The sequence below is a fragment of the Hesperophylax consimilis genome, chromosome 17, assembly GCF_061612785.1.
Source record: "Hesperophylax consimilis isolate HC1 chromosome 17, BYU_Hcon_1.0, whole genome shotgun sequence".
NCBI classification, from domain to species: domain Eukaryota; kingdom Metazoa; phylum Arthropoda; class Insecta; order Trichoptera; family Limnephilidae; genus Hesperophylax; species Hesperophylax consimilis.
The window spans coordinates 3,304,699-3,332,660 of record NC_142852.1 but is presented as its reverse complement, the minus strand read 5'-3'; the positions used below and the strand labels follow the sequence as shown (position 1 = coordinate 3,332,660).

At 33.8% G+C, this 27,962-nt stretch overlaps 3 protein-coding genes across 3 annotated transcripts in view; 1 reads left to right on the top strand and 2 right to left on the bottom strand.

The window, feature by feature from the left end:
* Positions 1–2: 2 nt before the first annotated feature.
* LOC149415788 (uncharacterized) lies at positions 3–2,587 on the bottom strand. The gene is made up of 4 exons (XM_089641701.1): positions 2,508–2,587; positions 2,021–2,123; positions 991–1,140; positions 3–91 (listed from the first exon to the last, which is right to left on the bottom strand). The coding sequence occupies exons 2-4, from the start codon at positions 2,085–2,087 to the stop codon at positions 3–5; spliced, it is 306 nt and encodes a 101-aa protein (XP_089497827.1). The 5' UTR covers positions 2,088–2,123; positions 2,508–2,587.
* Positions 2,118–18,739, bottom strand: LOC149415787 (uncharacterized). The gene is made up of 5 exons (XM_089641699.1): positions 18,664–18,739; positions 15,782–15,897; positions 14,825–14,968; positions 14,576–14,670; positions 2,118–2,123 (listed from the first exon to the last, which is right to left on the bottom strand). The coding sequence occupies exons 2-5, from the start codon at positions 15,846–15,848 to the stop codon at positions 2,118–2,120; spliced, it is 312 nt and encodes a 103-aa protein (XP_089497825.1). The 5' UTR covers positions 15,849–15,897; positions 18,664–18,739.
* Positions 18,740–24,668: 5,929 nt separating this feature from the next.
* The window catches only part of LOC149415785 (zonadhesin-like), a 28,644-nt gene continuing 25,350 nt past the window's right edge, over positions 24,669–27,962 (top strand). Inside the window, exon 1 of the mRNA XM_089641792.1 lies at positions 24,669–24,766. The gene's annotated coding sequence lies outside the window, so the exon portion shown is untranslated. The remainder of the gene's footprint in view (positions 24,767–27,962) is intronic.

The following is a 27,962-nucleotide window of genomic DNA, read 5'->3' as shown; positions in this document are numbered from 1 at the left end:
GTTTATCCTGTTGATAACATGCGTAGGCACACTCCGAACATGAAAGTGCTTTGTTCCCACTGTGAGTAAGCATGTGCCTCTTCAGCTGACCCTTTCGACAGCACGTATATTTACACACGGAACATGAAAAAGGATTTTCTCCACTGTGAATCAGCATGTGCCTCTTCAGCTGAGCCTTTTGACGAAACGCATAGTTGCACACGGGACATGAAAAAGGTTTTTCTCCACTGTGAGTTAGCATGTGGCTCGTTAGGTGGCTCTTTCGATAACATGCATAGTTGCACACGGAACATGAAAAAGGTTTTTCTCTACTGTGAGTGAGCATGTGGATCTTTAGTTGACCCTTTCGATGACAAGCATAGTTGCACACGGAACATGGAAAAGGTTTTTCTCCACTGTGAATCAGCATGTGTGTCTTCAGGTTACCCTGATGATAACTTGTAAAGTCGCACTCCAAACATGAAAGAGGTTTTTTTCCACTGTGAGTCAGCATGTGCCTCTTCAGCTGACCCTTTCGACGGCACGCATATTTGCACACGGAACATGAAAAAGGTTTTTCTTCACTGTGAGTCAGCATGTAGCTCGTAAGTTTATCCTGTTGATTACATGCATAGTCACACTCCAAACATGAAAGTGCTTTTTCTCCACTGTGAGTCAGCATGTGCCTCTTCAGCTGACCCTTTTGACGATACGCATAGTTGCACACGGAACATGAAAAAGGTTTTTCTCCACTGTGAATCTGCATGTGTACGTTTGAATTTCGCTTTTTAAAATTCATGGCAAAATTTGACTTAGGAGAGAAGGAGTAGTTGCGGTTGAGAGGAGTGAATCCTTTGTCCACATAATGCGTCCGAAGATCTGTCAACAAATTTTAAAAATAACATGAATGAAAATGATTCAGTTAAACTTAGAGTAAATAAGCGAAGAAAGTTCGTAGAAACGTTAAAAAAATAGGAAATGCCCAATTTTTACGATGAATATTGGTTTTACCTGCTTCCTTGGTTATTCTTCCAAAACGTTCCAAGCATTCCTCTTTAACGTCCGGCAGGTCTATGTCAATTTTCATATAAGTAAGCCCCGCTTCATCTTGTGGGGATCCAAGAACCGCGTTTATGGTAACTGTTGCCATATTCATGCTTCCTGGAATAAAAAAGGAGAATAAATAGAATGTATCTTTGAATGGCCAGCCCTGAACCAAACGGCACCAGGCGCGAGTTTAATTTTGGCTGCCCTTACAGTCTTAATTAGTATACACCAAGGGTGGATATCAATGTAATCAATAAAATTATGATTTTTGGCTTTTTGTAGCACGGTATTTATCAAAAATAATATCAAGGGCGATGTTTTAAGTTTAGTATTCGACGCTCGAAGCGAACTGCTCCAATTGCGTCCACATAAGGCCAGCCATGTATCTTCGTACCATTGATGTAAAACGAAACATTTTTTTAATTAAAAAGCTATAAACTATTTTTTAACGAATAAAGATACCATAAAAGCTGGAATTTGGATGAAAGTTTTAAATGTCAATATCAGAAAGAAATGACCACAGTCGTCCACTTGAGGGACAGATTCAACAAAAAAGAAAAACCCTTCTCTAGAGGAACTTAAGAAGGGAGTTGTAAGTCAATTGGATAGTGTTTTCTAAATCAATATTTATGATTCTTAACGTTAAAAAAATACGTGTTATTTGAATCATGTTCCAATAAAATTAGGGGAAAATAAAGGAACCGACAACTTATTTTGAATAGTATAATCATGTTAAAATGGTGCTGTATTTTGGTAGTTTCCGGAAAGGACGCATTTTAGGGTATATACCCAATACACCTTTTGTATTATAAGAAAGGATGAAACAAGAATGTATCCTGTTTGCACGACATTTCAAAACCGACATGGATTCCGGACATCCGTATTTAAAGTTCTATATTTTACATGTATGCAATGCAACTACTCTCCGCATATTGCAAGAATTCAGTCGTTACAGCTGGGAGGTCGAAATCTAAATCCGAAAATGCAATTTCACCTCCACCTTCTTCCTGGAGCCCTGGTTCCGTCTTGATGGATATAGTATTTGACTTCAGTAGATCCATGGTCTGCTTTGGTAGGGTTTGGTAATTAGTTTAACCCTGAAAAAGAACAAAGTTGTAGGGGAATTCAGTTTTTCAAATTTGGCTTCTCAAGTCGTAGCAAAAATACAAAAAAAAAACCTTGAAGTTATGACAAAGGTTGAGAGAAACGTCGTTTGTCTTTGGAAAACTCTTTATTTATTTATTTACAGTCTATGTCTACCGCCATTCCGTGGTAATCTACCTGTGATTAAACAACTGTTGTCCGTATATTTGTTATCATTTTAATAAATATATTTGAAATACTAATCTTTTAATAGGTTGATGTCATACTGACAGTTTTAAAAATTCTGCTGTGACAAAATGCCCGATGATTCACTAACTAAACTGGAAGAACGGCCGCTACCAAAATGAATAGAAATGAATTTAATTATTATTTCTTACCACTAAACATCACTTGCATCGTATAATAAGTTTAACAGGGCGGGATAAACAGAGTGTGGAAACTGGAAGAAAGATTGTCGGAGAAGAAAGCACTTGTAATAGGTTATGCATAGACAAGAATGAAGTCATAGACAATTAATACAATTTTCATGAACCCGGCCATTTAACAAAATTGTATTGTACTTTAATTTTAATGGGTACGTTAAATATGCCTCTAGTAGTAGTAGTACAGTATATATTAATCATTTACCAACGAAAAATGCATTAATAAAATTATTTTTTATAAGACGTATATATTTTTATACCACGATTCTTATAAGACATAAGAATCGTGGCTCCCTTCTTATCAGAACCAAGAAATTCTTTTTTTTGATAAAGAATACATTACCAATAATGATCTTCAATTTAATATCCTGATATATATATATAAATTTAATTCTTATTAAACGAAATAAAAAATGCTGTGTATTTCATTTTAATGTTGAAGTCAGAGAAATGTCAAAATTCGATAAAGTCGTAAAAACCTCATCTTCATATTTTATATCTTAAAATCTAAAAACGGGTTGTTTCGGAGACTTTTAATAATTCTTCAAATTTGAAAGTTAATTTTCATGTTCTGTGAGAAGATTTTTTCAAAATTCTGTTACTTTTTCAGTTCTCTAAAGCTACTAGCTTATAATGATATAATAACATAATTTGAATAGGACTTTCACAGAACCTTGAAATTTGATCAATTGTTCAAATTCTCCGAAACAACCTCTTCTTATAAATGATTTCAAATCAAATCCTTTATTTAGAGGATTTCAAATTTCAAGTAATCCAAAATTATTTAAGACAGATTGATTGTTCATCTTGGAACAAGATTTTACCTGACTTGCGTTGTCCTGAGAAAATAAGCAGTAAAGAAGCATACGTTAAGCTCATTTTTGCAGGACAGGACTTTGTCATATAGATTTTTCATGCTGTGATGGAATATTTCGACGTATTAAACATTTTTTTTTAAATATTTTTTTAGGATAATGAATGGGGTAGTTTACGAATGAGAATAATATTGTCTATGGTCGCGCCTTCTTTTAGTTTCCTTTATCCTCGTCGATAGTGTGTGACGTATTTTTGTTGCGCGCAATTTTTTTTCTTCACATATTTATGGTTAAATAGAGGACCAATATGCTACGTTCAAAAAGCCCGAGGATGTCGATAATAGTTAGTGGTTTATTTATGGGTCTGGCTTTGAAACCGACACCCCCAACTCCGTTTCCTTTTAGAAAAAAATAACAGATCTCATTGGCTTAGAGTTTGACATTTCGCTCAAGGCCACGCGGGAAACGACATGGTCGCCGAAAGTAGTTAAATTATATAATTTCGTGTCTAAAATATTGCTTGTTAAAGTTCTTTTTGATAAAAAATGTAAAGCCAGCGTAGTGTTCGCGAATTACAAACATATATTCAACTTGATATACTTCCTACGTAAGTTCACCTTTAAAGTGAATTAAAAATGTGTTTAAAATTTATTATTTTTCCAAATAAACCAAAGTAAATGCATAATGGGGTAATTCTTGTTGTAATTTTATGTGTATAATAAGTTAGTGTAGTAATGTAATCAATCATTAATTTCTCAGGTTAATTACACATATATACATCTATAAACTGTTCTTTTCAAAATAAATAATAATAATAATCAACAATATCATTAAATACAAATAGTGAATATTTTATGCTTTATTAATTATCTTTTGATTCTTGCATACGAAAAACATATTTTTTATGCATCTTTTATATGATTACAGACTTTATTCATCATTGATATAAAAATGAATAATGATAAACAAAATGATAATCCTAAACGTAACGAAGAAAGGCCCTTGGTCAATGTCAAGGTCACGGAGACACACACACAGGACAGTATTAGTACGCACACCAAACAAAAGACGTACTCTAATGCATAAGCTAATAAATCAAACGTAGAAACCCAGAAACCGTTAGACAACAGCCCGCGGTCCAATACTAAGACATCTCGGAATTATCAAAACAACGATAATACCGGTTTTACAATCGTGAAAAAACGAAAAGTCACACAAATAAATAATAAATAAAAATCACAAGGGAACAGGGCCCATATCTATGATCAAGCTGATTGTACTGGACGGGAGTCCGCACAAGACTGTAGATTTAGGCGCCGGGTCCAAACCGTGTCTTCAACCGATGAGATGCTCCTTTACGGCCGATGATGATGATTGTAGTTGATATTGTGATGAAATCTGCCTCCCGCACCCAGGCTTGGTGAATGGTGGGCACTGGGTGTGCTTTCGTCTCTGCTCGCTTCTGGTGTTGGCGGTTTTCCAAAGGAGGGCCGGCTGGTCTCGAAGAGGTAACACCAGAAGATCTTGGAGCAGAAGACTCGGCGAGGTGAGGCAGATGTTGGGCAGGAGTCACTTGTAGATAATAAAACGCTTGGTTTCGTTGGTAAAGATGAACTGATTTATTTTGAATTATGGGGCTGCTTATATTTAATTAGCCTGACTCGCGCCCGACATTGGGCTAGGAGCCCAAAAGTGGTGGGGGGTTGTACCCGCGCCAACAATGAGTTTATAGCCTCCGACAAAATGTTGCATATTCATTTTGTCGGTAGTACTGGTGATAGTAGTCGCTTAAATTTGCGAGTTAGAAAAGATTTTGAACGCTTACATGAATGACAATTACATAGTTTAAATGCATAGTAGTTATAGGAATGTGTATCTTGACAACTAGATTTTTTGTTTGTCAAGATACGACAAAAAATAAGAAATGTTGGTAAATAAATGTGTAAAAATGATCTCAAAGCGATCAAATTTGTAAAACATGTTAAGTTAGTATTTTTCCGAGGTCCCCCGTAACATAGCGCTCAGAAAGAGATAAGATTCACCATGCTACGAGGTTCCTGGATTTTTGTACACGCAAAAAAGGTAAAAAATATTGTTCAAAAATGGGTTTACATATGGGTGAAAAACAGCTTTTTTAATATCTCCTCAGCGGTAGTATATCGAAAATAGTGTTTATTTGACTACCGTCGAGGGGATGAACAAGTAAAATATACATATTTGCAATGTTTAAAAATTGATTTTTCCTAGTAAATTTTACATAGAAAAAATGCTGGACGCGGCAGGTAAGCCGGCGATGCGGTATCGAAGCCATTCGGAGTCAAAGTTTTCAAGCCGCTTGGGCCGAAAATTGGACAAAATGACCAGTGGCGGGGAGTGGTGATTTTGCCAGTGGCGTGGGGTAGGGACATTTTATAAAAGTAAACAATTTTTATGAAATTAAATTATATGGTCAACTACGTCCGTTACACTGATTGAAGATTGCAGATTGAAGAACATTGTAAAATATTCTACACGTGTTTTCTTCTGCCAACCTTCTTAAGTAACGATTCTTCAAAAGAAATCGACTGTTCTGTCTTCGGATGCCTTGAAAAGGCTGAATACAAAGTTTGTTGCTCGCTGTTTCTGTGAACGTTCGTCGAAAGGATATGTCCTCGACTTACTCAGATTTACTGATTAAATTGAAGAAAACTTCGCAGGAAAATGAGACTGCTTTTAAGAACAAGTGATTGACCAGAATTCAGTTATAGGAGACATGGTTGGTACGAGTTTACCGTACAGAAACAGAAAATTATTGTCACTTAAAAATTCAACCGATTAAAGTGTATTCTTAAATAAACTAATTTAACAACTAATGTTAAAATTTATCGACTGTCCTGGCTTACTGAATTTAATAAACTTTAAAATATCATCCAGAACGACTAGGCTAAACGACTTATTCCAAATGATATTAGTCCATATTAGATTCAAAGCATTAATATCATTATTCACAGCTACTTTCATTGCTGAGTACCAGAAAAATGTACTTATCTCCGATTCCACTTATTTTCAACGTTAAATGCAACTATTTTTGCTATGATAATTTCAATGCGGAAAATGGAATGTTCGGTTTTTCAAATTATTAATTACAGTTGATAAAAATCTTTATAAAAATCAAACTTAATATCAACATATTCTATTGATTGATGCCTACAGATTTCTCACACTTCCTGAATATTAGGTTTTTGATTTAAACTACATTTTGATTTTCTCATTGTTGCGGCGTGAATGTCCTGTAATTTGCGATATTTTGTGAATTTGTTTGATTTGACTTACCAATATCTCCAAGCTGTCGGCACCTTCCACTTTTCTCTGCTTTAATCACCGGTAGGGTAATTGTTAGTATTGGAAGAGAGGTCAGGAAAGGGAAATGGTGATATTGGTTTTGCGAAATGGTCAATGCGTTAGAGATTGCTATTTTTATGCATTTTGTCACGGCGATCTTTTGCGGTATAACATTTGCTGTTTACAGCGGTGGTTTTAATACCTCAAAATAGGTTATGCGGAAGCGGTAGGTCGGTTGAACCTTGCGGGCGGCGCGGTAATTTTAACACAACTGACTCATGTAGGTAAAATGCGCGGGACGCGGGCGGGAGACAACCGAAACAAAATATTATATGCAACAATTATAACTGGCCCGAGCATGCCCCCCGCCTTGACCAATGGTCAAAGTCACTAATATAACAAAGAAACACGTTATGAAAGGATTTAATAAACAATTCTGAACCTGCGGTAGAACTAAATTCCAAATTAACTAAATCTAAGATAACAATACTAAACTTGTGGTAGATCTAAATTAACCAACTAAATCTAAGATAACGTTAAAGTTATTGTGTAGGCAGGGGACAGAGTTTAACGACTGCCCTGCGATATGTTCCGGAGTTAGTCTTAACGTCCGCAACGCGGATCACCCCATCTACGCCGGGGTGGACGTTTACCACTACGCCAATAGGCCATTGTAGTGGTGCGATATTGTCACTCTTAATAATTACCACGGTGCCTTTCGTTATTGGATTCGAATTTGTATTCCATTTCTGACGCGATTGCAGCGTGTTCAGATACTCCATTCGCCATCGATTCCAGAAAGTCTGGACGAGATGATGTATTAGTGAATTACGAAAAAAAATTATTAAGCTATGATAATAATATTTTAAATGTTGTAGTTAAAATGTCGGTTAAGGTCGCGTTTAATTATAAATTTGTTGACACGGAATTCATCATAATTAAAAACGGCAGTACAAGCATCGTGGGTAGAAATTTTTTGAGATGTTTTGGTGTTAAATTAAGTGGAATAAATCTAGTGAATAGTGAGGAAGTTGATCATAATATTCCAAGTGTGTTGAAGTTAAAATTTCCTAAAGTTTTTTCTGATAAGCCGGGACGTTTCAAAAACTACGAGGCAAATATTGAGGTTAGGTCAGACTTCAGGCCAAAGTTTATTAACCCCAGACCGATTCCATATAGTTTACGTGATAAAGTCGAATGTGAATTATGAAAAATGTTAAAGGAGGGTATTATTGAAAAAGTGGAAATTAGTGATATAGCTAGGTAGTCCGATTGTTATTGTTAAGAAAAAGGATGGTTCAATAAGAATATGTACTGATTTTAAAAATACGTTAAATCCAATGTTAGCACCTTTGAAATATCCTTTACCCAGAATCGAAGATTTAATCTCATCGTTAAATGGGGCGAAATATTTTGCAAAGATTGATTTGCGTAATGCTTTTACATAGATTTCGTTGAACGAAAAGTCGAGAAAACTGTGTGTAATTTCAACTCATATTGGTTTGTTTGCATATAGAGTGTTACCTTTCGGACTATCAACAAGTCCGGCTATTTTTATGCAGATAATAGCATCTTTTATGTGTGGTTTTAAAAATGTTCGTGTATTTCTAGACGATATTTTCGGTAACTCGAAAGAGGAATTAAATTCTGTTTGCGAAACGGTACTAAAAAATTAAATGATTGTGGTTTGACCGTTAATGAACGTAAATGTTATTTTTATCAAACGGAAATTGAATATTTAGGCTTTAGAATTTCTCAGGAAGGAATTATGCCGTTGGATGACAAAATCAAGGCGATTAAGCATTTAGCCCTGCCGAGAAATGTCTCGGAACTACGAAGTCTATTAGGGGCAATATCATACTATAGAATGTTCATACGGAATATCTCAGATATTTGTCACCTCTCTACAGTTTGTTAAATAAAGGAACCGAATTCATATGGTCGGAGGAATGTAATATTGCTTTTAATTTAGTGAAAGAACATTTAATGTCAGATAACATTTTAGTACATTTTAATCCTAGTTTACCTATCAAACTTATTTCTGACGCCAGCAATATAGGTATTTCAGCTATGCTGTGTCATGTATATGAGAACGGGATAGAACGCCCTATTGCTTTTGCTAGTAGGACACTATCAGATACGGAGCGAAAGTATTCGATATTAGACAAAGAAGCGTGTGCCATCATATTTGGTTTAAAGAGATTTTTCCAATTCCTATATGGAAAGAAATTTATTTTGTCATGCGACAATAAATCGTTGGTACATATTTTAGATACTAACAAGCAAGTACCTGTTTTGGCGGCTAACCGTTTGCAACGTCATGCGTTGATTTTACAGACATTTGATTATACTATTGAGTAAATTAGTTCAGGCGATAACAAAGCCGATTTTCTATCAAGATTGCCAATGCATGGTTATTATTATTTTTTTAGTTTTAATTAGTGATTTAAATATTGAATGTATAGAATCTGATCATTTAAATACTATATCTACAGAAATGGAAATAAATGCGGAAGCCATAAAGATAAGTTCGGTAAAGGATATAATTATTTCAAGTATTATAAATTATTTAAATACAGAATGGCCAGAAAAGAAAAATTTAAATGCTGATTTATTAAAATTTTGATTTATGAGAGATAAATTGTCGGTTCATAATGCGTGTTTGTTTTATAATAACAAGCTAGTGATTCCAGTGGAATTGAAGGAATCAGTTTTGAAATTTATTCATCAGTCGCATTTAGGTACTTATAGTAAAATCGATATGTTTGGCGAGAAATTACTGTTTCTGGTTCATCGCCTTTTTAAAAATAGGCGAAAGGAAGCTGAATTTCCATTTAGTAGGAAAACATCCTGTTCGTAAAGACTGATTAACAGCAAATATAAAGGATACGCCAGATTGGTAGCACAATTATTCAAAAATACAGGAGGTATTTTATCTGGTCCACCACTTTTGCTTTGATCTAGTAATTTTAGTTCAGTCAATATATCATTATATTCTATGTAGATAAAAGATAAATTAAGATTATGATCAGTAGTAAAATTTGATACTGTACTAGCAGAAACTGGTGTCTCACATTCATAAACGCTTTTAAAAAAATCAGCAAAAAGGTTAGCAATACTTTGAGTGTCTAGTGACTAATGTAAAAAAACAAAAAAATTACAGAAATTTCGATTTATTTATTTATTATTTTTATTTATACATATTCGGGCAGGCAGATCTTCAACCTGTTGACTTTGGGAAATCCGGAACCTTGAACACAAATCACAATAAAATATTTACACAAAATTAAAAAAACATTGTTTCTAAAATAAAATTTAGTGCAAGCGATTTGGACACTGACCTTTATACAGTTTTTTTATACATAAGGCTTAAAATCACTTTCAAAACTAAAGGCAAACACATAACTATCCTATTAGTTGTTAACCCTTAACTAGGCAAGGATATCAAAAATGAAATTTTAAAAGTTAAACCGTGTTATTAGGATTCTGGGTCTAAAACAGTTCTTGAAAAAAATAGAAATAAAATAAATAGGTTATTTAAATTTTCAGTAATATCAGAGTTCAAAAGGTAACTACGGTGAACAACGCTAAATGCGGTTGTTAAAGTTAGATTTGAATGAAAAATTGCAGCCAATAAGTAATTATCTGTATTAACTTCTAATAAGTTTCTGTTTTGTAGGGAGAAAAATACTTACATTTTAATGTATCTGAGAGGAAAATCGTCAAATCATTCGAATCAATGGAACTTTTTTCTGTCTGCCCAGGTAGTACATTCTCTGGCGGTTGAAGTGCCTAGGAGATGTGTTAACCAAATAATTCTTGTAGGTACAAGGTGCGATCTCCACAGGGTAAACAGAAAAGGAAATGTTCTAGAACGCACTAGTAGCTGCTGCTACAGTTCAACAGTTTTGAAAGTGAATTTAGAAGTGTAAAAATATTATTTGAAAATAATTAAATACATTACTGTACACATATTCATATATATTTTTATATTCGTGTTAGTAGTATGACATAATTATCTTTTTTACACATACATTTACATTTAAGTTACACGTACATTTAAGATTTAAAAAAAATCAAATCTTTTCCAATGCGATTCAGAACAAATTCAACGTAATCGCAAGGTTATAAATATTGTGACCATTATAAAATTATATTAAATTTATATACTGGTAACTCTCTGGTGAAACATATCAGATCTAATACTAGAATTTATTCTGTAAATAGTTTTCGTGAAGGTGAATGTTAACCTTTCCCTTACTGTGCTAAAAAAATACACGCGTTCCGGTGCTGTGTAGTCAATGCACATCTCAAAATAAGCGATTTAATATCGGAAAAGTATGAATATTCATAGCTAATCGATTATTTTTATTATATTTTATATCAAAATTGATAATAATTGTAATTTAATTTCTGAAAACATGAAAAAACCATCGGCGGATGCTAAAGAAACGTGCGAGAGGTCCACATCTAACGACGGTTCGCGGCCAACTGGCTAGCGGCGCGGCTGGCGGCTGGCACAAACACAGCTGTGTGGTCGGTAGGTATCGATGGTCTAAATCAAAAACTACAACTGCAGAAGTGTGGATGTCTCATGTTCCCGCATAGCGAATTAAAGCGGGACATCAATAGCGTGTCATTTCCTCGAACACTCATCGAGTATTTAGTATCACACGGTTGATTGTATTGGTGTATTTGTTCCCGATTTTTAACAAAAAACTCTGATTTCTAATTAAATTTGAAAACTATGTAATATATTATTTTTTTAATTCAGTGTATAAATGTATAACGGAGGAATACCTAAAATCTGGACCCAGAATTTATTATATTTATACAGTTATTAAAGTTATTAGAAGCAATGTGTAGTAAATACACACCACAGATAAGGAAAGGTTAACACAAGGAACAAGAAAAGTGTCCAGTCAAAGAGTCTTTTCGAGAAAATGCATAATTCCATACGAAAAAAACAGTGAGTGCGCACGCGTTTTTTTCAATCTCTCGTCAGCCAGAAAACGGGAAAGTTTTTTTTCAGCTGTCAGTCAGTTTTTTCTATTCAAGGAACATAAAGGATAACTTGCATAGTTGCACTCGGAACCAGAAAAAGGGGTTTTTTCTCCAATCTGAGTGAGCATGTGTTCCAAAAAATGTCCTATATGGGGGGTGAGGTGGCCTTTCCAAGAATCTGAATATGTGCACTTGGAAAGTAAAAAAGGTTTGTCGCCACTGTGAGTCAGCATGTGGCTTTTAAGATGTGCGTTTTGAGAATATGCATAGATAAACAAGAAAAAGTTTTCTCCGTAGTGACTCAACGTGCGCATCAGATTGCCTTTACAATAACATAAATATGTGCACTCTGGAACATAAAACAGGTTTTTCGCCACTGTGAGTCAATATGTGGGTATTAAGATGGGCATTTTGATAAAATTAATTGTTTCACGGGGGTTGAAAAAGGTTTTTTTCCACCGTGAGTTAGCATGTTGCACTTCAGAAAACATGTATAATTGCACACGGAATATAAAAGAGGTTTTCCTACGATGTGAGAGAGCATATTGCTCTTGAGTTGGCTATTTTGATAACATGCATAGTTGCATACGGAACACGAAAAAGAGTTTTATCCACTGTGAGTCAGCATGTGGAACTTTAGTTGACCCTTACGATAGCACGCATAGTTGCACAGGGAACATGAAAAAGGTTTTTCTCCACTGTGAGTCAGCGTGTGTGCCTTCAGGTTACCCTGGTAATAACTTGTATAATCGCACTCCAAACATGGAAGAGGTTTTTCTCCACTGTGAATCAGCATGTGCCTCTTTAGCTGACCCTTTTTACAACACGCATATTTGCACACGGAACAAGAAAAAAGGTTTTTCTCCACTGTGAATCAGCATGTGGCTCTTTAAAAGACCCTTATGATTACATGCATAGGGCACACGGAACATGAAAAAGGTTTTTCTCCACTGTGAGTGAGCACGTGGCTCCTAAAATTACCCTTTTGAAAACACGCATAGTTGCACACGGAACATGAAAAAGGTTTTTCTCCACTGTGAGTGAGCATGTGGCTCGTTAGGTCGCTCTTTCGATAACATGCATAGTTGCACACGGAACATGAAAAAGGTTTTTCTCCACTGTGAGTCAGCATGTGGCTCTTTAAAAGACCCTTATGAATACATCCATAGTTGCACAAGGAACATGAAAAAGGTTTTTCTCCACTGTGATTCAGCATGTGCCTCTTCAACTGACCCTTTCGACCACAGGCATAGTTGCACACGGAACATGAAAAAGGTTTTTCTCCACTGTGAGTGAGCATGTGGCTCCTTAAATTACCCTTTCGACCACACGCATAGTTGCACACGGAACATGAAAAAGGATTTGCTCCACTGTGAGTGAGCATGTGGCTCCTTAAATTACCCTTTTGAAAACACGCATAGTTGCACACGAAACATGAAAAGGGTTTTTCTCCACTGTGATCCGGATTTGCCTCTTCAGCTGACCCTTTTGACAACACGCATAGTTGCACTCTAAACATGAAAACGGTTTTTCTCCACTGTGAATCAGCATGTGCCTCTTTAGCTGACCCTTTCGATAGCACGCATAGTTGCACACGGAACACGAAAAAGGTTTTTCTCCACTGTGAGTCAGCATGTGGCTCGTTAGGTCACTCTTTCGACAACTTGCATAGTTGCACACGGAACATGAAAAAGGTATTTTTCCACTTTGAGTCAGCATGTGCGTCTTTAGTTTATCCTGTTGATTACATGCATAGTCACACTCCAAACATGAAAGTGCTTTTTTTCCACTGTGAGTCAGCATGTGCCTCTTCAGCTGACTCTTTTGACGACACGCATAGTTGCACACGGAACATGAAAATGGTTTTTCTACACTGTGAGTCAGCATATGGCTCTCTAAAAAACTCTTATGATTACATAAATAGTGTCACACGGAACATGAAAAAGGTTTTTCTCCACTGTGAGTGAGAATGTGCCTCTTCAACTGACCCTTTCGACCACACGCATAGTTGCACACGGAACATGAAAAAGGTTTTTCTCCACTGTGATTCAGCATGTGCCTCTTCAACTGACCCTTTCGACCACAGGCATAGTTGCACACGGAACATGAAAAAGGTTTTTCTCCACTGTGAGTGAGCATGTGGCTCCTTAAATTACCCTTTTGACAACACGCATAGTTGCACACAGAACATGAAAAAGGTTTTTCTCCACTGTGAGTGAGCATGTGGCTCGTTAGGTCGCTCTTTCGATAACATGCATAGTTGCACACGGAACATGAAAAAGGTTTTTCTCCACTGTGAGTCAGCATGTGGCTCTTTAAAAGACCCTTATGAATACATGCATAGTTGCACAAGGAACATGAAAAAGGTTTTTCTCCACTGTGATTCAGCATGTGCCTCTTCATCTGACCCTTTCGACCACACGCATAGTTGCACACGGAACATGAAAAAGGTTTTTCTCCACTGTGAGTGAGCATGTGGCTCGTTAGGTCGCTCTTTCGATAACATGCATAGTTGCACAAGGAACATGAAAAAGGTTTTTCTCCACTGTGAGTGAGCATGTGGCTCCTTAAATTACCCTTTTGACAACACGCATAGTTGCACTCGGAACATGAAAAAGGTTTTTCTCCACTGTGAGTCAGCATGTGGCTCTTTAAAAGACCCTTATGAATACATGCATAGTTGCACAAGGAACATGAAAAAGGTTTTTCTCCACTGTGATTCAGCATGTGCCTCTTCAACTGACCCTTTCGACCACACGCATAGTTGCACACGGAACATGAAAAAGGTTTTTTTCCACCATGAGTCAGCATGTGGCCCGTTAGGCGGCTCTTTTCATAACATGCATAGTTGCACACGGAACATGAAAAAGTTTTTTCTCTAACATGGGTGCGGACGTTTATTGCAAAATTTGACTTAGGAGAGGAGTAGTTGTGATGGGGAGGAGTGAATCCCTTTTCCACAAAATGCGTCTGAAGATCTGTCGACAAATTTGAAAAATAACATGGGTGAAAAAGACTCAGTTAAACTTATTTCCTAAACTTAGAGTAAATAAGCGAAGTAAGTTCGTAGAAAGGTTAAAAAAAATAGGAGAGTCCGAGTCGTTTAAGTTTACAGTGAAAAATTGGTTTTACCTGCTTCCTTGTTAATTCTTCCAAAGCGTTCTAAGCATTCCTCTTTAACATCCGGCAGGTCTATGTCAATTTTCATATAAGTAAGCCCCAACTGTCGGGGTAAGAGATCCGCGTTTATGGTAGCTGTCTCCACATGTATGCTTCCTGGAATAAAAAAGGACAATAAATATAATGAATCTTTGCATGGCCAGCCCTGAACCAAACGGCGCCTGGCGCGAGTTTAATATTGACTGCCCTAACAGTCTAAATTAGTACACGCCGAGGCAGTATATCACTTCAATCATTAAAATGATGATTTGTGTTTTTTTGTAGAGCGGTATTTATCAAAAATAATATCAAGGGCGATGTGTTAGGTTAAGTATTCGACGCCCGGAGTGAAATGCACTAATTGCGCCCACATAGTGCCAGCGCTGTATCTTCGTCAAATTGTTATAAACGAGAATTTTTTTTAATTGAAAAATTGCATTTTTATGTCCGCTTCAGGGACCGATTCTTCAAGAAGGAAAAACCTTTCTCTAGAGCACCTGTAGTAGAGAGTTTGGTAGTTTTCGGTCAAAGATATAATGTTTTTCCAATCAATATTTATTTATTTTTAACGTATAATACGTGTAATTCACATCATATCCCGGTGTAAATCGAGGAACCGACATCATATTGTGAATAATATAATAAAGTTTAATGAGTGCTGTATTTTTGTATTTTCCGACAAGGACGCTGAGTAAGGTAAATTACCCAATAAACCTCATATTTTATAAGAGAGGATGTTGTGCACAAGTGTGTATCCTGTTTGCATGACATTTCTAAAGAGACATTGATTCCGGACATCCGAATTTTTAGTTCTATATTTTACACGTATGCAATGCAACAAACTGGCTGTCTGAGTTTTCTACGCATATTGCGAGCATTCCTTCGTTACAGCTGGGTGGTCGAAATCTAAATCTGAAAATGCAATTTCACCTCCATCTTCTTCCTGGAGCCCTGGTTCCGTCTTGATGGATATAGTAGCTGGCTTCAGTAGATCCATGATCTGCTTTGGTAGAGTTTGGTTACTGGTTTAACCCCAAAAAATATATCTGAAACAGAACATTGTTAAAATAAAATAAAATGATAAAATTAAAAATTCAAATTAAAACAAATTCCTTCTTACGTATCCTTAAAAATTGAATATAACAACCTGCAAATCCTGATACGGGAGAATTATCTTGGGCTGTGCAATGATAAACACTTAACTTTTAATAAAATAAAATAAAATATTTTTTTGTTTTAAAACCACGATATTTATTAATTTAAGAACCGACCGGTTTCGCTTTACTTAAGCATCATCAGGGTACAAATTAATACTAAACAAGAAGTACATAATGTGTGTATATATATAACAAAATATAGAGAGAAAATTTTATCTAGTACCTCACATCTTATTAAAAATGTCTTGTACTGGAAAAGATACGTTGATGATGTTTTGTGTTTATGGACAGGGACTAAGCGTCAACTGAATTCCTTCCTCAATCTTATAAACTCTTTTCATAATAAGATTAAATTCACATTAGAAATAGGCATAAATTCAACCTTAAATTTTTTAGACCTTACCTTATCGATCGTTAATAACAGAATTAATTTTAACATTTTTCGTAAACCCTCCTATACTGACGTTGTCATACACAGCACCTCCAATCACCCTATTTCACATAGGCACTCCGCATTCCATTCAATGGTCCATCGTTTAGTCACAATTTCAATGTCCGATAGTAATTTTGATAGTGAACTAAAACTAATTAAAAACATAGCAGTAAATAATGGCTATGAATCAAATTTTATAGATTTAATCTTAAATAAAAAGCTAAAACAAATCGCCATTAATCGCTTCCTCTTTGCTAGTCCTTGTCCTCAAATCAATGATAATAATATTAATTATCAATGGCGGCGAATTTTATTTATTAATCACTTTTCTACCTTAAGTGTAAAAAACCTTCCTTCTGAAGTCAAACCGGCCTTTTATACCAATAACAATATAGGTAAATTTCTAATTAATTCTAAAGATAAGGACGATAAATTAAGTCATTCGGGGATTTATAAATTAAATTGCAATAATTGTTCGGCTTTCTATATCGGTAAGACATCACGTAATGTTAATATTAGGATAAAGGAGCATCTTCGTTGCCTCAATAATAATGGGTTTTCCGAATTCGCAAATCATTTGATCGATAAAGATCATACATTCTGTCATAGCACCGGTGCTAACATCTTACATAAAAACGGGCATGGTAGCAGACTAAACAACTTAGAGGCACTAGAAATTAAAAAAGCTGTAAAAACCAAAAGTGAGATACTTAATAATCAATTAGACATATCAAGTAGTCCAATATTAGGTCTGTTTCCAATAAACCCATAAAAAAATCCCAGTTCTCCTTACCTCCTTACCACCATGCCAGTTGATGCTTTGTTTCTCCCGATTTATTGATATAACCCATTAGTCTACATAATTATCTAGCGGTTTTTCCATTACTTGTGCACTTATGTTAATGTATTTTATGACCGTCTTTGTGTTGCTTATATTTGTATCATGTTGTCTCCCTCTATATTTTGTTATATATATACACACATTATGTACTTCTTGTTTAGTATTAATTTGTACCCTGATGATGCTTAAGTAAAGCGAAACCGGTCGGTTCTTAAATTAATAAATATCGTGGTTTTAAAACAAAAAAAAAATATTTTATTTTATTTTATTAAATATGTCAAACCACAAAGTGATTGCTTTCTACAATAATACTTAACTTTTAAACAGCTTATTCAAGATATTAAAGATAAAATCACCCCTTTAATTAGCGTATTTAGCCGGATATCATATCTGTTACCAAATAAAATAAAAAAGGTCTATATTACAGCCTCGTAAATTCAAATTTAAACTACTTGATTGAAATCTGGTTAAATGCATATGAAACATATATAAATGAACTACACTTAAAACAAAACAAAATAATCAAAAAGCTATTTCACTTCAAACTAGAACATCAACAGAAATATTATGTATGAAAACAAAACTATTTACATTAAGAAACTTTTTATGAATATAATACATGTCTCCTTATATGAAAAATAAATAATAAACTCATACATCCAAATACAGAAATCGTTAAAACGTACCAAGTACACACACACTTTACACGGCAACAAGATAAAATACATTTAAACACCATACATACTCATTACGGCAAGCAATCCATTGGTTACGAGGGGAGCAACATACATAATTGCCTCCCAGACGAAATTAAAAATGAAAAAAGTGTAGGTAAATTTTAAAAAAAGTTGTTCAGTTTTATGATCAATCAACAAAACAATGATCGTGAATAAAATCGTTCTGTAATATATTAATGTGTAATGTATTAGTTTTTTCTAGTTAAATAAGTGAAAATGAAATTTTCTTTTATCTAGAATAAAAAAAACATAAAAAAAAATAAAAAATAAAATGTGGTTTCGCTTGGAATATCCTGTCAAAATAACGAAGTCGTAGCCAAAACACATATTTGAAAACCTTGAAGATATGACAACGGTTAATAGAAACGTTGTTTATCGTGGGAAAATCATTGTATATATATATATATATATATATATATACAATGTTTACCGCCATTCCGCTTTTAACAAAATATCTGTTAACCATATGTTTTTTTTGCGATCATTGTAATAAATGCCTTCGAAATGCTAATCTAATAATAGGTAGACGTGAAATTGACAGTTTAAACATTCTACTGTGACAAAACGCCCAATGATTCCCTTACTAAACTGGAATAACGGCAGCTACCAAATAAATAGCGATGAATACAAGAATGAGTACTTACTTTACCAATAACCATCACAGGCGTGGGATAGTATGTTTAACAGGAAGATACGGCTCTCGGAGAAAAAAACACTTGTTAGCACTTGTCAAAAATATTTATAGGTTATGCATAGACAAGAATGAAGTCATAGACAATTATTATAAATTTCATGGCGACCAGATAATACAAAAAAAAAACTTTTTCATCATGTGACTTTTGAACACATACATATTGTTAACATACATATTCATCATATGATAATTAATCACGGTTATTATTAAGAACGATCGTAACTAAGAATAATGATTTTTAAGAACATTTCATATTCATCGCAAGTTGCGAGTCATTCCACGCGAGTGGTAACATCTACCAATATATAGGAGGGAAAGCAAGTTTATCTATTATGTCTTTCAAAATTAGGAACAATTTTATCGATAGCCCATTTATCTTGGGATATTATGATATTAAATGAACTTTCAAAGATTTTGATGTAAGTGAATGTTCTCTAAATGACTTAAAACAGATATTGAATAGTCACCTAGCTAAATGCTGAAATATGTAAAATTGTCCTGTAATTGGAAAAAATATTCTGTTGCACAGTAAAAAAATATGCCAAACAACACTAAACCAACTGTCACCTTATTTATGGTCACCGTCATGCCTCTGACTTCGTCCGACTAAAGCCTTTTACCCAAAATATGTTCTTCAATCAATTAATATTCTAATTTATTTAGTAAAATGCTTAATTGGGACGATTCGATATTTTTGGCGCAATATAGGGGTATGTCAACATTTTTCACTTCAAATTCAAGATGTTTTTACAGCTGTATATAGAAATTGATAAAACAAAGTTAGTGAACATTTCCTGTGAATGAAACAATTTGAATATCGTTCCATATAGGCACCTCACCTCTGCTATTAACGAATTCACATAAATCAAGTCAGTAACCTGGAAATATTGACATTTATCTATTTATATTTTATATGCATATTTACAGATTAAAAAATTCCAATAACAAAGATACAATACAAATACACAATCATAGTTGCCTAATTAGGGATTTAAATTAATTAATGCTCAGGTGGAAAATGTCGATGTCAGAGGCTAGTGAGTTTAGAAGGACTATCATTCTTCCGAGAGGCATTGCTAATGATAAGTTAGTCCTACATCTCGGAAGAATGAATGGTTCGTGTCTACTCGCTTTTGCGAAGTTATCAGGGACGTAAAATAAAATTTTATTCAAAATTTCTGGATTGTTGATATAACCGTTCAACAAGTTATAGGCCATCATCAGCAACGCAGCTTTTCGCCTGTTGACAAGACTATCGATACCTAGCATTCCGGAAAGGAAGGCTGATGGGTATAAATAGGGATAGTACCCGAAGTCTCTAAGATAAAGATAACGTAGAAACTTTTTTTATTTTTTTTTATTGTTAAAGTTTAATTTGTAGAACTCCATTTTATTTTTTATATATTTTTTTTTAATTTTCTACTTCCGATTTAGTTGTCCGGGTTAAATCTTCCCCAAAGGAAAAACTTAACCCTTCCACTCACTTTTCCACAAATGATCATCTAGTCAATCAACATTATGTAAGTGCATTATATAAACAAAATAAATACAAAACAATACAAGAACAACAAACTCACCAGAGATCAAATGGGAAAATAATTCACCGACTCCAGATATTTTCATATCAGAGGGTTCGGCTCGGTAGAACTTCTAACAGGGCCTATAAATCCTACTGATCCCTCAACATAAACATTTAAAAAATCTTTTGTTATCCTACATGTATTCAAAATGACCGACTTTTGCATCTTTATATATAATTTCTTTGATAAATCTAATACGCCTAAATTTTTAATTAGAGAGCTAGGTATAATGCCAGTAGCCGAAATAACGAATGGTTATATTTTTTTAGTCTGAGAATGCCAAATTCTTTTCCTTCATTTCCTAAATCTGTGTATTTTCTTATTTTTTCGCTAACAGATTTTTGAATATTACAGGAATTTGGTATAGCGACATCAATGATATAAGTTATTTTTTTTAATTTTGTCATGTAAAACTAAATCGGGTCTATTATGACTAATCTGTCTGTTAGTATAGTTTTATCATAATATATTTAATAAAATTCGTTTTCTAAAAATGAATTTGGTTCGTATTCATAATATGGTACTACATTACGGCAGTCAATCAAGTTATGTTTAATTACCAAATTTTGGTGAATTATTTTTAAAACTTGATTGTGCCTAAATGTATACTCGGACGGTGCTAATATAGAACATCCCGATATAATATGTACTATAGTTTCCGGAAAAGCCAAACATTTTCTACACAAATCATCAATTTGATTTGTATCTTTGATTATATGCTTTCTATAATTTTTAGTATTAATGACTCTATCCTGAATGGCAAGCATAAATCCTTCTATTTCTGCGCTCAACTCTCCAATACTCAACCATTTGTTTGACGAAATTTTGTCAACATACGTTTGGTTGAGATAATTGAAGTGTTTTGCGTGTAAAATTTTATTTGACCAGGAATCTAATAATTCCTGGTTGGGATTTATAAAAATGTTGGCATTCTCATCGTATAAATTTAAAGGTGTAATATTTCTATCTGCCTTGCAAATTATTTTGTGCATTTCTGAGCTATGAGCTTTCCTATGGAAAAAAGTTCTTAGCATTTCTACCTGATTATGTTTCAAAGAAGTTATTTTGACTATACCTCTACCTCCTAAATTTCTAGGTAAATTAACTCGTTCTATAGCTGAATTTGGATGATGGCAATTAAACTTTGTTAGCGTAGTTCTAATTAATCTTTCTAAGTTATCTAAATCTGTATTAGACCATTTAATTATGCCAAATGAGTACGTTAATAGAGGTATTGCCCAAGTATTTATTGCTTTTACTAAATTTTTAGCAGATAGATTGCATTTTAAAATTTTCCTGATCCTAGTTTGAAATTTAATCCTAATATCATTTTTAATACTAATATGGTCTAATCTATTTGATTGTGGGTATCCTAAATACTTATAAACCTCATCCCTTTTCATACTAGTAATTTGGAAATTTCTAAATATACTCTCGTTCCCATCTACAATTTTGCCTTTCTCTATATGGATCGTTCTACATTTATCTAAACCAAAAGTCATTTTGATATCATCTGAAAAGTTTTTAACTACCTCGATCATTTTCTCTAAATTTTGTTCAGAATTCGAAAATAATTTTATGTCATCCATATATAATAAATGCGAAATCGTACTACTCTCCCTTGTATTACCCTTAACTTTTATTCCAAACTTGCTTTTAATTAACATTTTAGATAGAGGATTCAATGCTTAACAAAACCAAAGAGGACTCAATGAGTCTCCTTGAAAAATTCCTCTTTTAATTGAAATGCCCGGTATTACTATTTTCTTACCTTTTAAATTGATAAGTAAATTGGTATTCCAAAAGGACATAATATTTTCCAAAAAGCTAATAATAATGGGGTTAATTTTATATATATTTAATACTTTGATCAGCCACGAGTGCGGGACACTATCGAAAGCCTTTTGGTAGTCTATATAGCAAGTGAATATTCAATATTCCATATTCAATAATATTATTATTGGGTTTATAAAAACAGTTTATTTTTAAACAAGTTCTGCTGTGTAATTATTATTCTGCGTGACAGCTGTTTCGCCCTCTGAAGGCATTATCAAACTGTGGGTAGCCCACTTACAGACGATACATTTATATTATTTCTATGTAGGTATTTTAATTTCAATTACTCATTTTTTAATTGATTTCTGAGTAAAATGTTAGAAATTATTAATGGTTATTACCCCAGTAAAGTTTCCCCAATTAGTGTAATGTTTAAATTTGACTGAATGTCTTTATGTTAGTTATTCCCAAACGATGACTCATAGGGTTATTTCAATAGCATAATTAAGTACTTCAATGTGCACTTGTATTTGCACTAGGTTTGAAGATATCTAGTAGGGGTGAACGATTTATATTTGTTTGTTCATTAATTAGAATAGCTTTCGGATTATTAAAGTTTTTGTTAGTTTCTAACTGTTCTAAAAGATTCAGTTTACGGCCTTTATTTTGTACGTGTAACGGAATTGGTTTATTATTATCATTAAGTGAGTGATTTTCATCTAGGAGATGTTTGGCAAATTGAGATTGCATTTTATTATTATTTTTAAAAGATCTTATATGTTCTTTGAACCTAGTGTTAAAGGACCGGCCCGTTTGTCCAACATAAACAGCGTTGCATTCATCACACTGGAGTTTATAAATGCCACTATTTTGTAATTTGAGTACCTTACTTTTTGAGTTTTTAAGAGATGATCCTAAGTTGTTATTTGTGCGGAAGGCAATATCTAAGCCACACTTTTTGAGGACTTTTGCAATTTTATTAGATGTCTGTCCGATGAATTCTAAACGCCCGAATTTATTATTCGTCTTATTATTAGTCGCTGGGTAAATTAATTTAAGGTTATTTTTGTGTTTGTTATTGTTAATTATTTTTTCGATGTCTCTACCCTTGAAGCCATTATTTTTAGCAATAGTTAGGATTGTATTTTTTTCCTTCTCGTATGCTTTCTTGTCGAGTGGGATGTTAGTAAGCCTATGTACCACTGAGTGGTAGGCAGATAATTTATGTGACCATGGGTGTAAAGATTTATAATTAATGGTCGTATCTGTAAATGTAGGCTTACGGAAAATTTCAAACGTATGTTTATTATTTTCTCTACCGATTGTTAGGTCTAAAAAATTAATTTTCTTATTACACTCTCTTTCAACCGTAAAGCAGATTTTACGGTTGGAGGAGTTAGCAAATGTGACAAAAAGATCTAATTGTCTGTTCGTACCTTTCCAACAGACCAAAATGTCGTCAACATAACGAACATAGTAAATGATGTGTTTGCTAAAGATTGAATTTAAAATTTGTTTTTCAATGTAATCCATGAATAAGCCATGTAAGCCCCTCAGTCCACTGCAAGAAGTGGACTGAGGGGCGATCCCATTGGTAATCCGTTGTTTTGTTGATAGAATTTATTGTTAAACTCAAAGTAGTTGGTTTCCACACAAATTTTAAATAGAACGAATAAAACTGGGGTAATAACCATTAATTATTTCTAACATTTTACTCAGAAATCAATTAAGAAATCAGTAATTGAAATTAAAATACCTACATAGAAATAATATAAATGTATCGTCTGTAAGTGGGCTACCCACAGTTTGATAATGCCTTCAGAGGGCGAAACAGCTGTCACGCGTAATAATAACTACACAGCAGAACTTGTTTAAAAATAAACTGTTTTTATAAACCCAATAATAATATTATTGAATATATAAAAAAATATAAAAATAAAAAAAAACGTAGAAACTTCTTTTGTGCTTTCTCTACCATAGAAGTGTACGTTGCATCCCCTGGTCCCCATACTATTGAGCCACTTTCCAAAATACTACGTACTAGGCTAAAATATAGCAAGCGAACCACGGCAGAGCTGCAGAAATGCCTGGAGTTACATAGCACAAATCCAAGCATTCTCAAAGCCCTGCTGCACATCGTTTCAATGTGAACGTGAAATGTTAAGTGTGCGTCAAAGGTTATTCCCAAATCTTTCGGTTCAGAAATATGTTTAAGAGAACATTGGGACATCCTATAGTTGAAGTAAATCATAGTGTTTGCTCTAGTTTTTTTATTTACCCTAATGAAGTACCGAAATGTACAAAACATTTAGATCTGTTCTGAACATATTAGATATACACTTAAATAACACGGTATATCATAATTTCATATATATATAATTAATTATATTTTCATTTATTTTCCGAGTTTCAGCAGAAAAAAATAACAATGTTGTTTGCAACTAAATAATTTTGAGTTTTAATGTGAACATGTTCGCGATATTTGCAAGTAAATGGTTTATTTGTTTTTGACGCTGCTATGTAAATATTTTGTTTGTGTAGTTATTTGCAGGTATCGACACTTGCAGAGAGCCATTTCTTTGTGATTCTCTTTCGACGAGACCAATCCAAGTTACAGTACTGCGCACTTGTCTACAACTTACTGTCCCATAACTTTTTCGTCAATTGACATTGTTTTTAAAAACCTTTTATTTAAATGTGAGTTTATTCAATAACAAAACCTAACAAATCGACAGTCCCGAAAAACAATGTCACAAGGCTGTTCAAAGTTTCATTTGTGTATTTTAACTGTTGTGAAATCAAGAAATGTTGTGTTGTTAGATATTTGGCTATTTATTTAAATGGAGAAATAGATTATCGAAAACAATAAAAATGCAGAAACGAAACTTTTAACACCTCTCCTGCCAAACTAAAAATATGCACATCTGACATTTTTCTTCGGAACCGTCGAAATGTTGGGCGGCAGAAATATTTTCTTTTTTAAAATTGAAATTTTTTATTTGCAATAATTTCATTCGGCATTTTATGATATTATTATAACAAAAGAAGTGCCTTGGGGGTGTGTTTCGTGATTCAAATATTTGCCTAATCGGTGCCTATATTTTCCTACGAACATCTTTTGAAATTAAAATGAGATGGAGATCTACTATGTCAGGCTAGTGTAAGTGAGACGGAATGCTAGGCGGTTGGGCAACATGTAACACTTGTTTCATTTGGGAGGAATTCGTAATGTTATATTGTTTATTCTATGGTACGTAATGTTATATTGTTTATTCTATAGTACGTAGTGTTATTCCTTGTTGGCAATCCAACAATAAAGATTTTTTTTTTTTTTATTCAATAAAATTATTGGTTACATGCATTGAGGAATTTTTCGACCACCATGCTAGGCACATGCCCGTGTTATGGTGGTCGATTTTCTATACATTAACATAAGGAATGTGCGGGAATATAAAATAAAATAACATATTATTAAAGAATATTTAAGAACATAAAATAATGTAAATCACTATAGTAATATAAGGAAGTATGGAAGAATACAGTACAATATAAAAATATAATAGCATAATATTAATATAATATAATAGCATAATATAATAATATAGTATAATAATATAATAGTATAATAATATTATATTTTTTAGTTGTTGTAAGTGTTATTTTTAGATACATAATACAATAGTATATTGAGGAAATCTCAGTTAGGTAAATTACATATTATGTATTAATGAACCACATTGTAAACTGTTGATTTCCCTAAAGTAAAATAGATACATAAAAAAGAATATAAAAAGTATATAGTTATAAAATGAAACATAGTACTATAGAGTAGGCAAATGAGAAAGGATTATTTTTACTATGGAAATCTATATGTGCTTGATTAAATTGGTAGGTACATTATTTTGCAGCAATTTTGTACAAATAAATCAAAGTTAAAATTCATGTTTCAAGTCCGGCGAATTACACTGAACACTTGAGTAAATTATTATTGTTACGGTGGTTTACTCAGCTGGCAGCTAAGGTGGCACAGTAGGTACGTGGAACTTGTATGCCGTACAGTGGTGCCAAACAGTTTTAAGTAATTTATGTAAAAGTTTTTAAACTTTCGGCTATTAATATTATAGTAATTATATATAGTTCTTTACAAACAAAAACTTTTATTGGTGGTATAACCTACGTTCTTTAAAGAAATTCTTTAAAGAAATACCTCAAAGAAATTCTTTAAAGAAATTTCGACCCTTTCCGGATATCCATTTTTGGACACCGGCTGCAAAGTGAGTACGTGTACTGGATCTTTTGATGTCGTTATTTAGGGCATTGTATATTTTTGGTGCGATGTATGTGTATTGTCTTTGTGAGAAAGTGGTTTTTGTTATCGGGATTGTGCATTTTCCATGCGTTGAGTAGCGTGTATGTATATTTTTTTGAGTAGAATTTATCAAACCATTTTTCCAGATATGGATGAGAACTATCTTAGTATATAGTTGGCGAATGTCCAGGACTGCTAGTTTCTTGAAGAGTGGCTCTGATGGGTAAGAACGAGAACATTTGAAGATGATCCTTAACAAAAGTTTTTGAACAGTCACTAGAGGGTAGAGAATGGATGCAGCACAACCTCCCCATTCTATAATGCCGTACGTAGCTATAGATTGGAATAAAGCAAAATAAACACTTTTGAGTGTTTTTATATCAAGGATTGATCGAAGAGAATAAAAAATATAGCATAACTTACGGAATCTTTTTGTTATGGAGTTGATTTGGGCCTCCCAGCGTAAATGGTTATCTATAATGACACCTAGGTATTTTATTTCAGTTGACGGTTTAATAATTGGGCATGAACAGCTTGTAGTGAGAGATAGTGGGGGAGTGTCTAGATTTTGTGGGCAAGTGTGAATAATTAGTTTAGGGAGGTTTTCTGAGAGAGTTAATTTTCGGATTGAAAAATGTATTTATTGTGTTTTTTTAATATTTAGGGTGAGGAGGTTGGAGTCCAGCCATTTTTTTAATTTTGTTCAGTCCAGAATTCGCCTTGTCAATTGTTGTTCTCCACATTTTACTCTTAAAAATGATAACCGTGTCATCAGCGAAAGATATTATATTACCTTCAATATCCAAATTCAACAAGGAGTTCATATATATTAGAAATAAGAGCGGGCCTAGAACACTTCCTTGGGGTACGCCGTAGGAGATGGGTAAACATTAACTCCTGTATTCTTGATCGGAGTGGATGACGGTTGTTTGTGATCTCTGCGTGAGGTAGTTTTTAAACCATTTCAGGGCAGTACCTTCTATCCCAATCTTTTGCAGTTTTTTTAGAAGAATGTGGTGGGAAATAGTGTCGAAGGCTTTAGACAAATCTAGAAAGACAGCAAGAGGTTTATTGCATTTATCGAGGTTATCTGATATAATATTGGTAAAGGTTGCAATTGCATCGGCAGTACTACAGTCTTTGCGAAAACCGTATTGGTTTTTGGAAAGGATTTTATTGTCCTCGAGGAATTTGAGGAGTCTTATTTTTACTACTTTTTCAATGATTTTGGATATTGTGCTCAATAGCGATATAGGCCTGTAACTATTTAGGGAAGATCTGTCACCTGATTTGAAAATAGGGATGATAGAGGCATGTTTAAGTGATTTTGGGAATAAACCGGATTGGAGGCTTAAGTTAATAACATGTTTGAGAGGGCTGGCAATAAGGGTTTTTAAATGTTTAATGAGTTTAGTAGAGATTTTATCTATTCCTGTTGAGTGACTATTTTTTAATGTTGAGATGATTTCTGTAATTTCCAATTCTGTGGTAGGTGTGAACATAAATGGAGTATAACTGAGATGAGCCAGGGTTATTTCGTTTGCAAGGTCATGTTCCGAAACATTATTTCTAGTTAGAATATTA

Coding starts and splice junctions, on each gene's coding strand:
- LOC149415788 (XM_089641701.1), bottom strand. CDS start 2,087: ATGGATCTACTGAAGTCAAATACTATATCCATCAAGACGGAACCAGGG. Junction 1,141..2,020: donor GCTCCAGGAAGAAGGTGGAG/GTGAAATTGCAT, acceptor TTTTTATTCCAG/GAAGCATGAATATGGCAACA. Junction 92..990: donor AAGAATAACCAAGGAAGCAG/GTAAAACCAATA, acceptor TGCTGTCGAAAG/GGTCAGCTGAAGAGGCACAT.
- LOC149415787 (XM_089641699.1), bottom strand. CDS start 15,848: ATGGATCTACTGAAGCCAGCTACTATATCCATCAAGACGGAACCAGGG. Junction 14,969..15,781: donor GCTCCAGGAAGAAGATGGAG/GTGAAATTGCAT, acceptor TTTTTATTCCAG/GAAGCATACATGTGGAGACA. Junction 14,671..14,824: donor AAGAATTAACAAGGAAGCAG/GTAAAACCAATT, acceptor ATTTGTCGACAG/ATCTTCAGACGCATTTTGTG.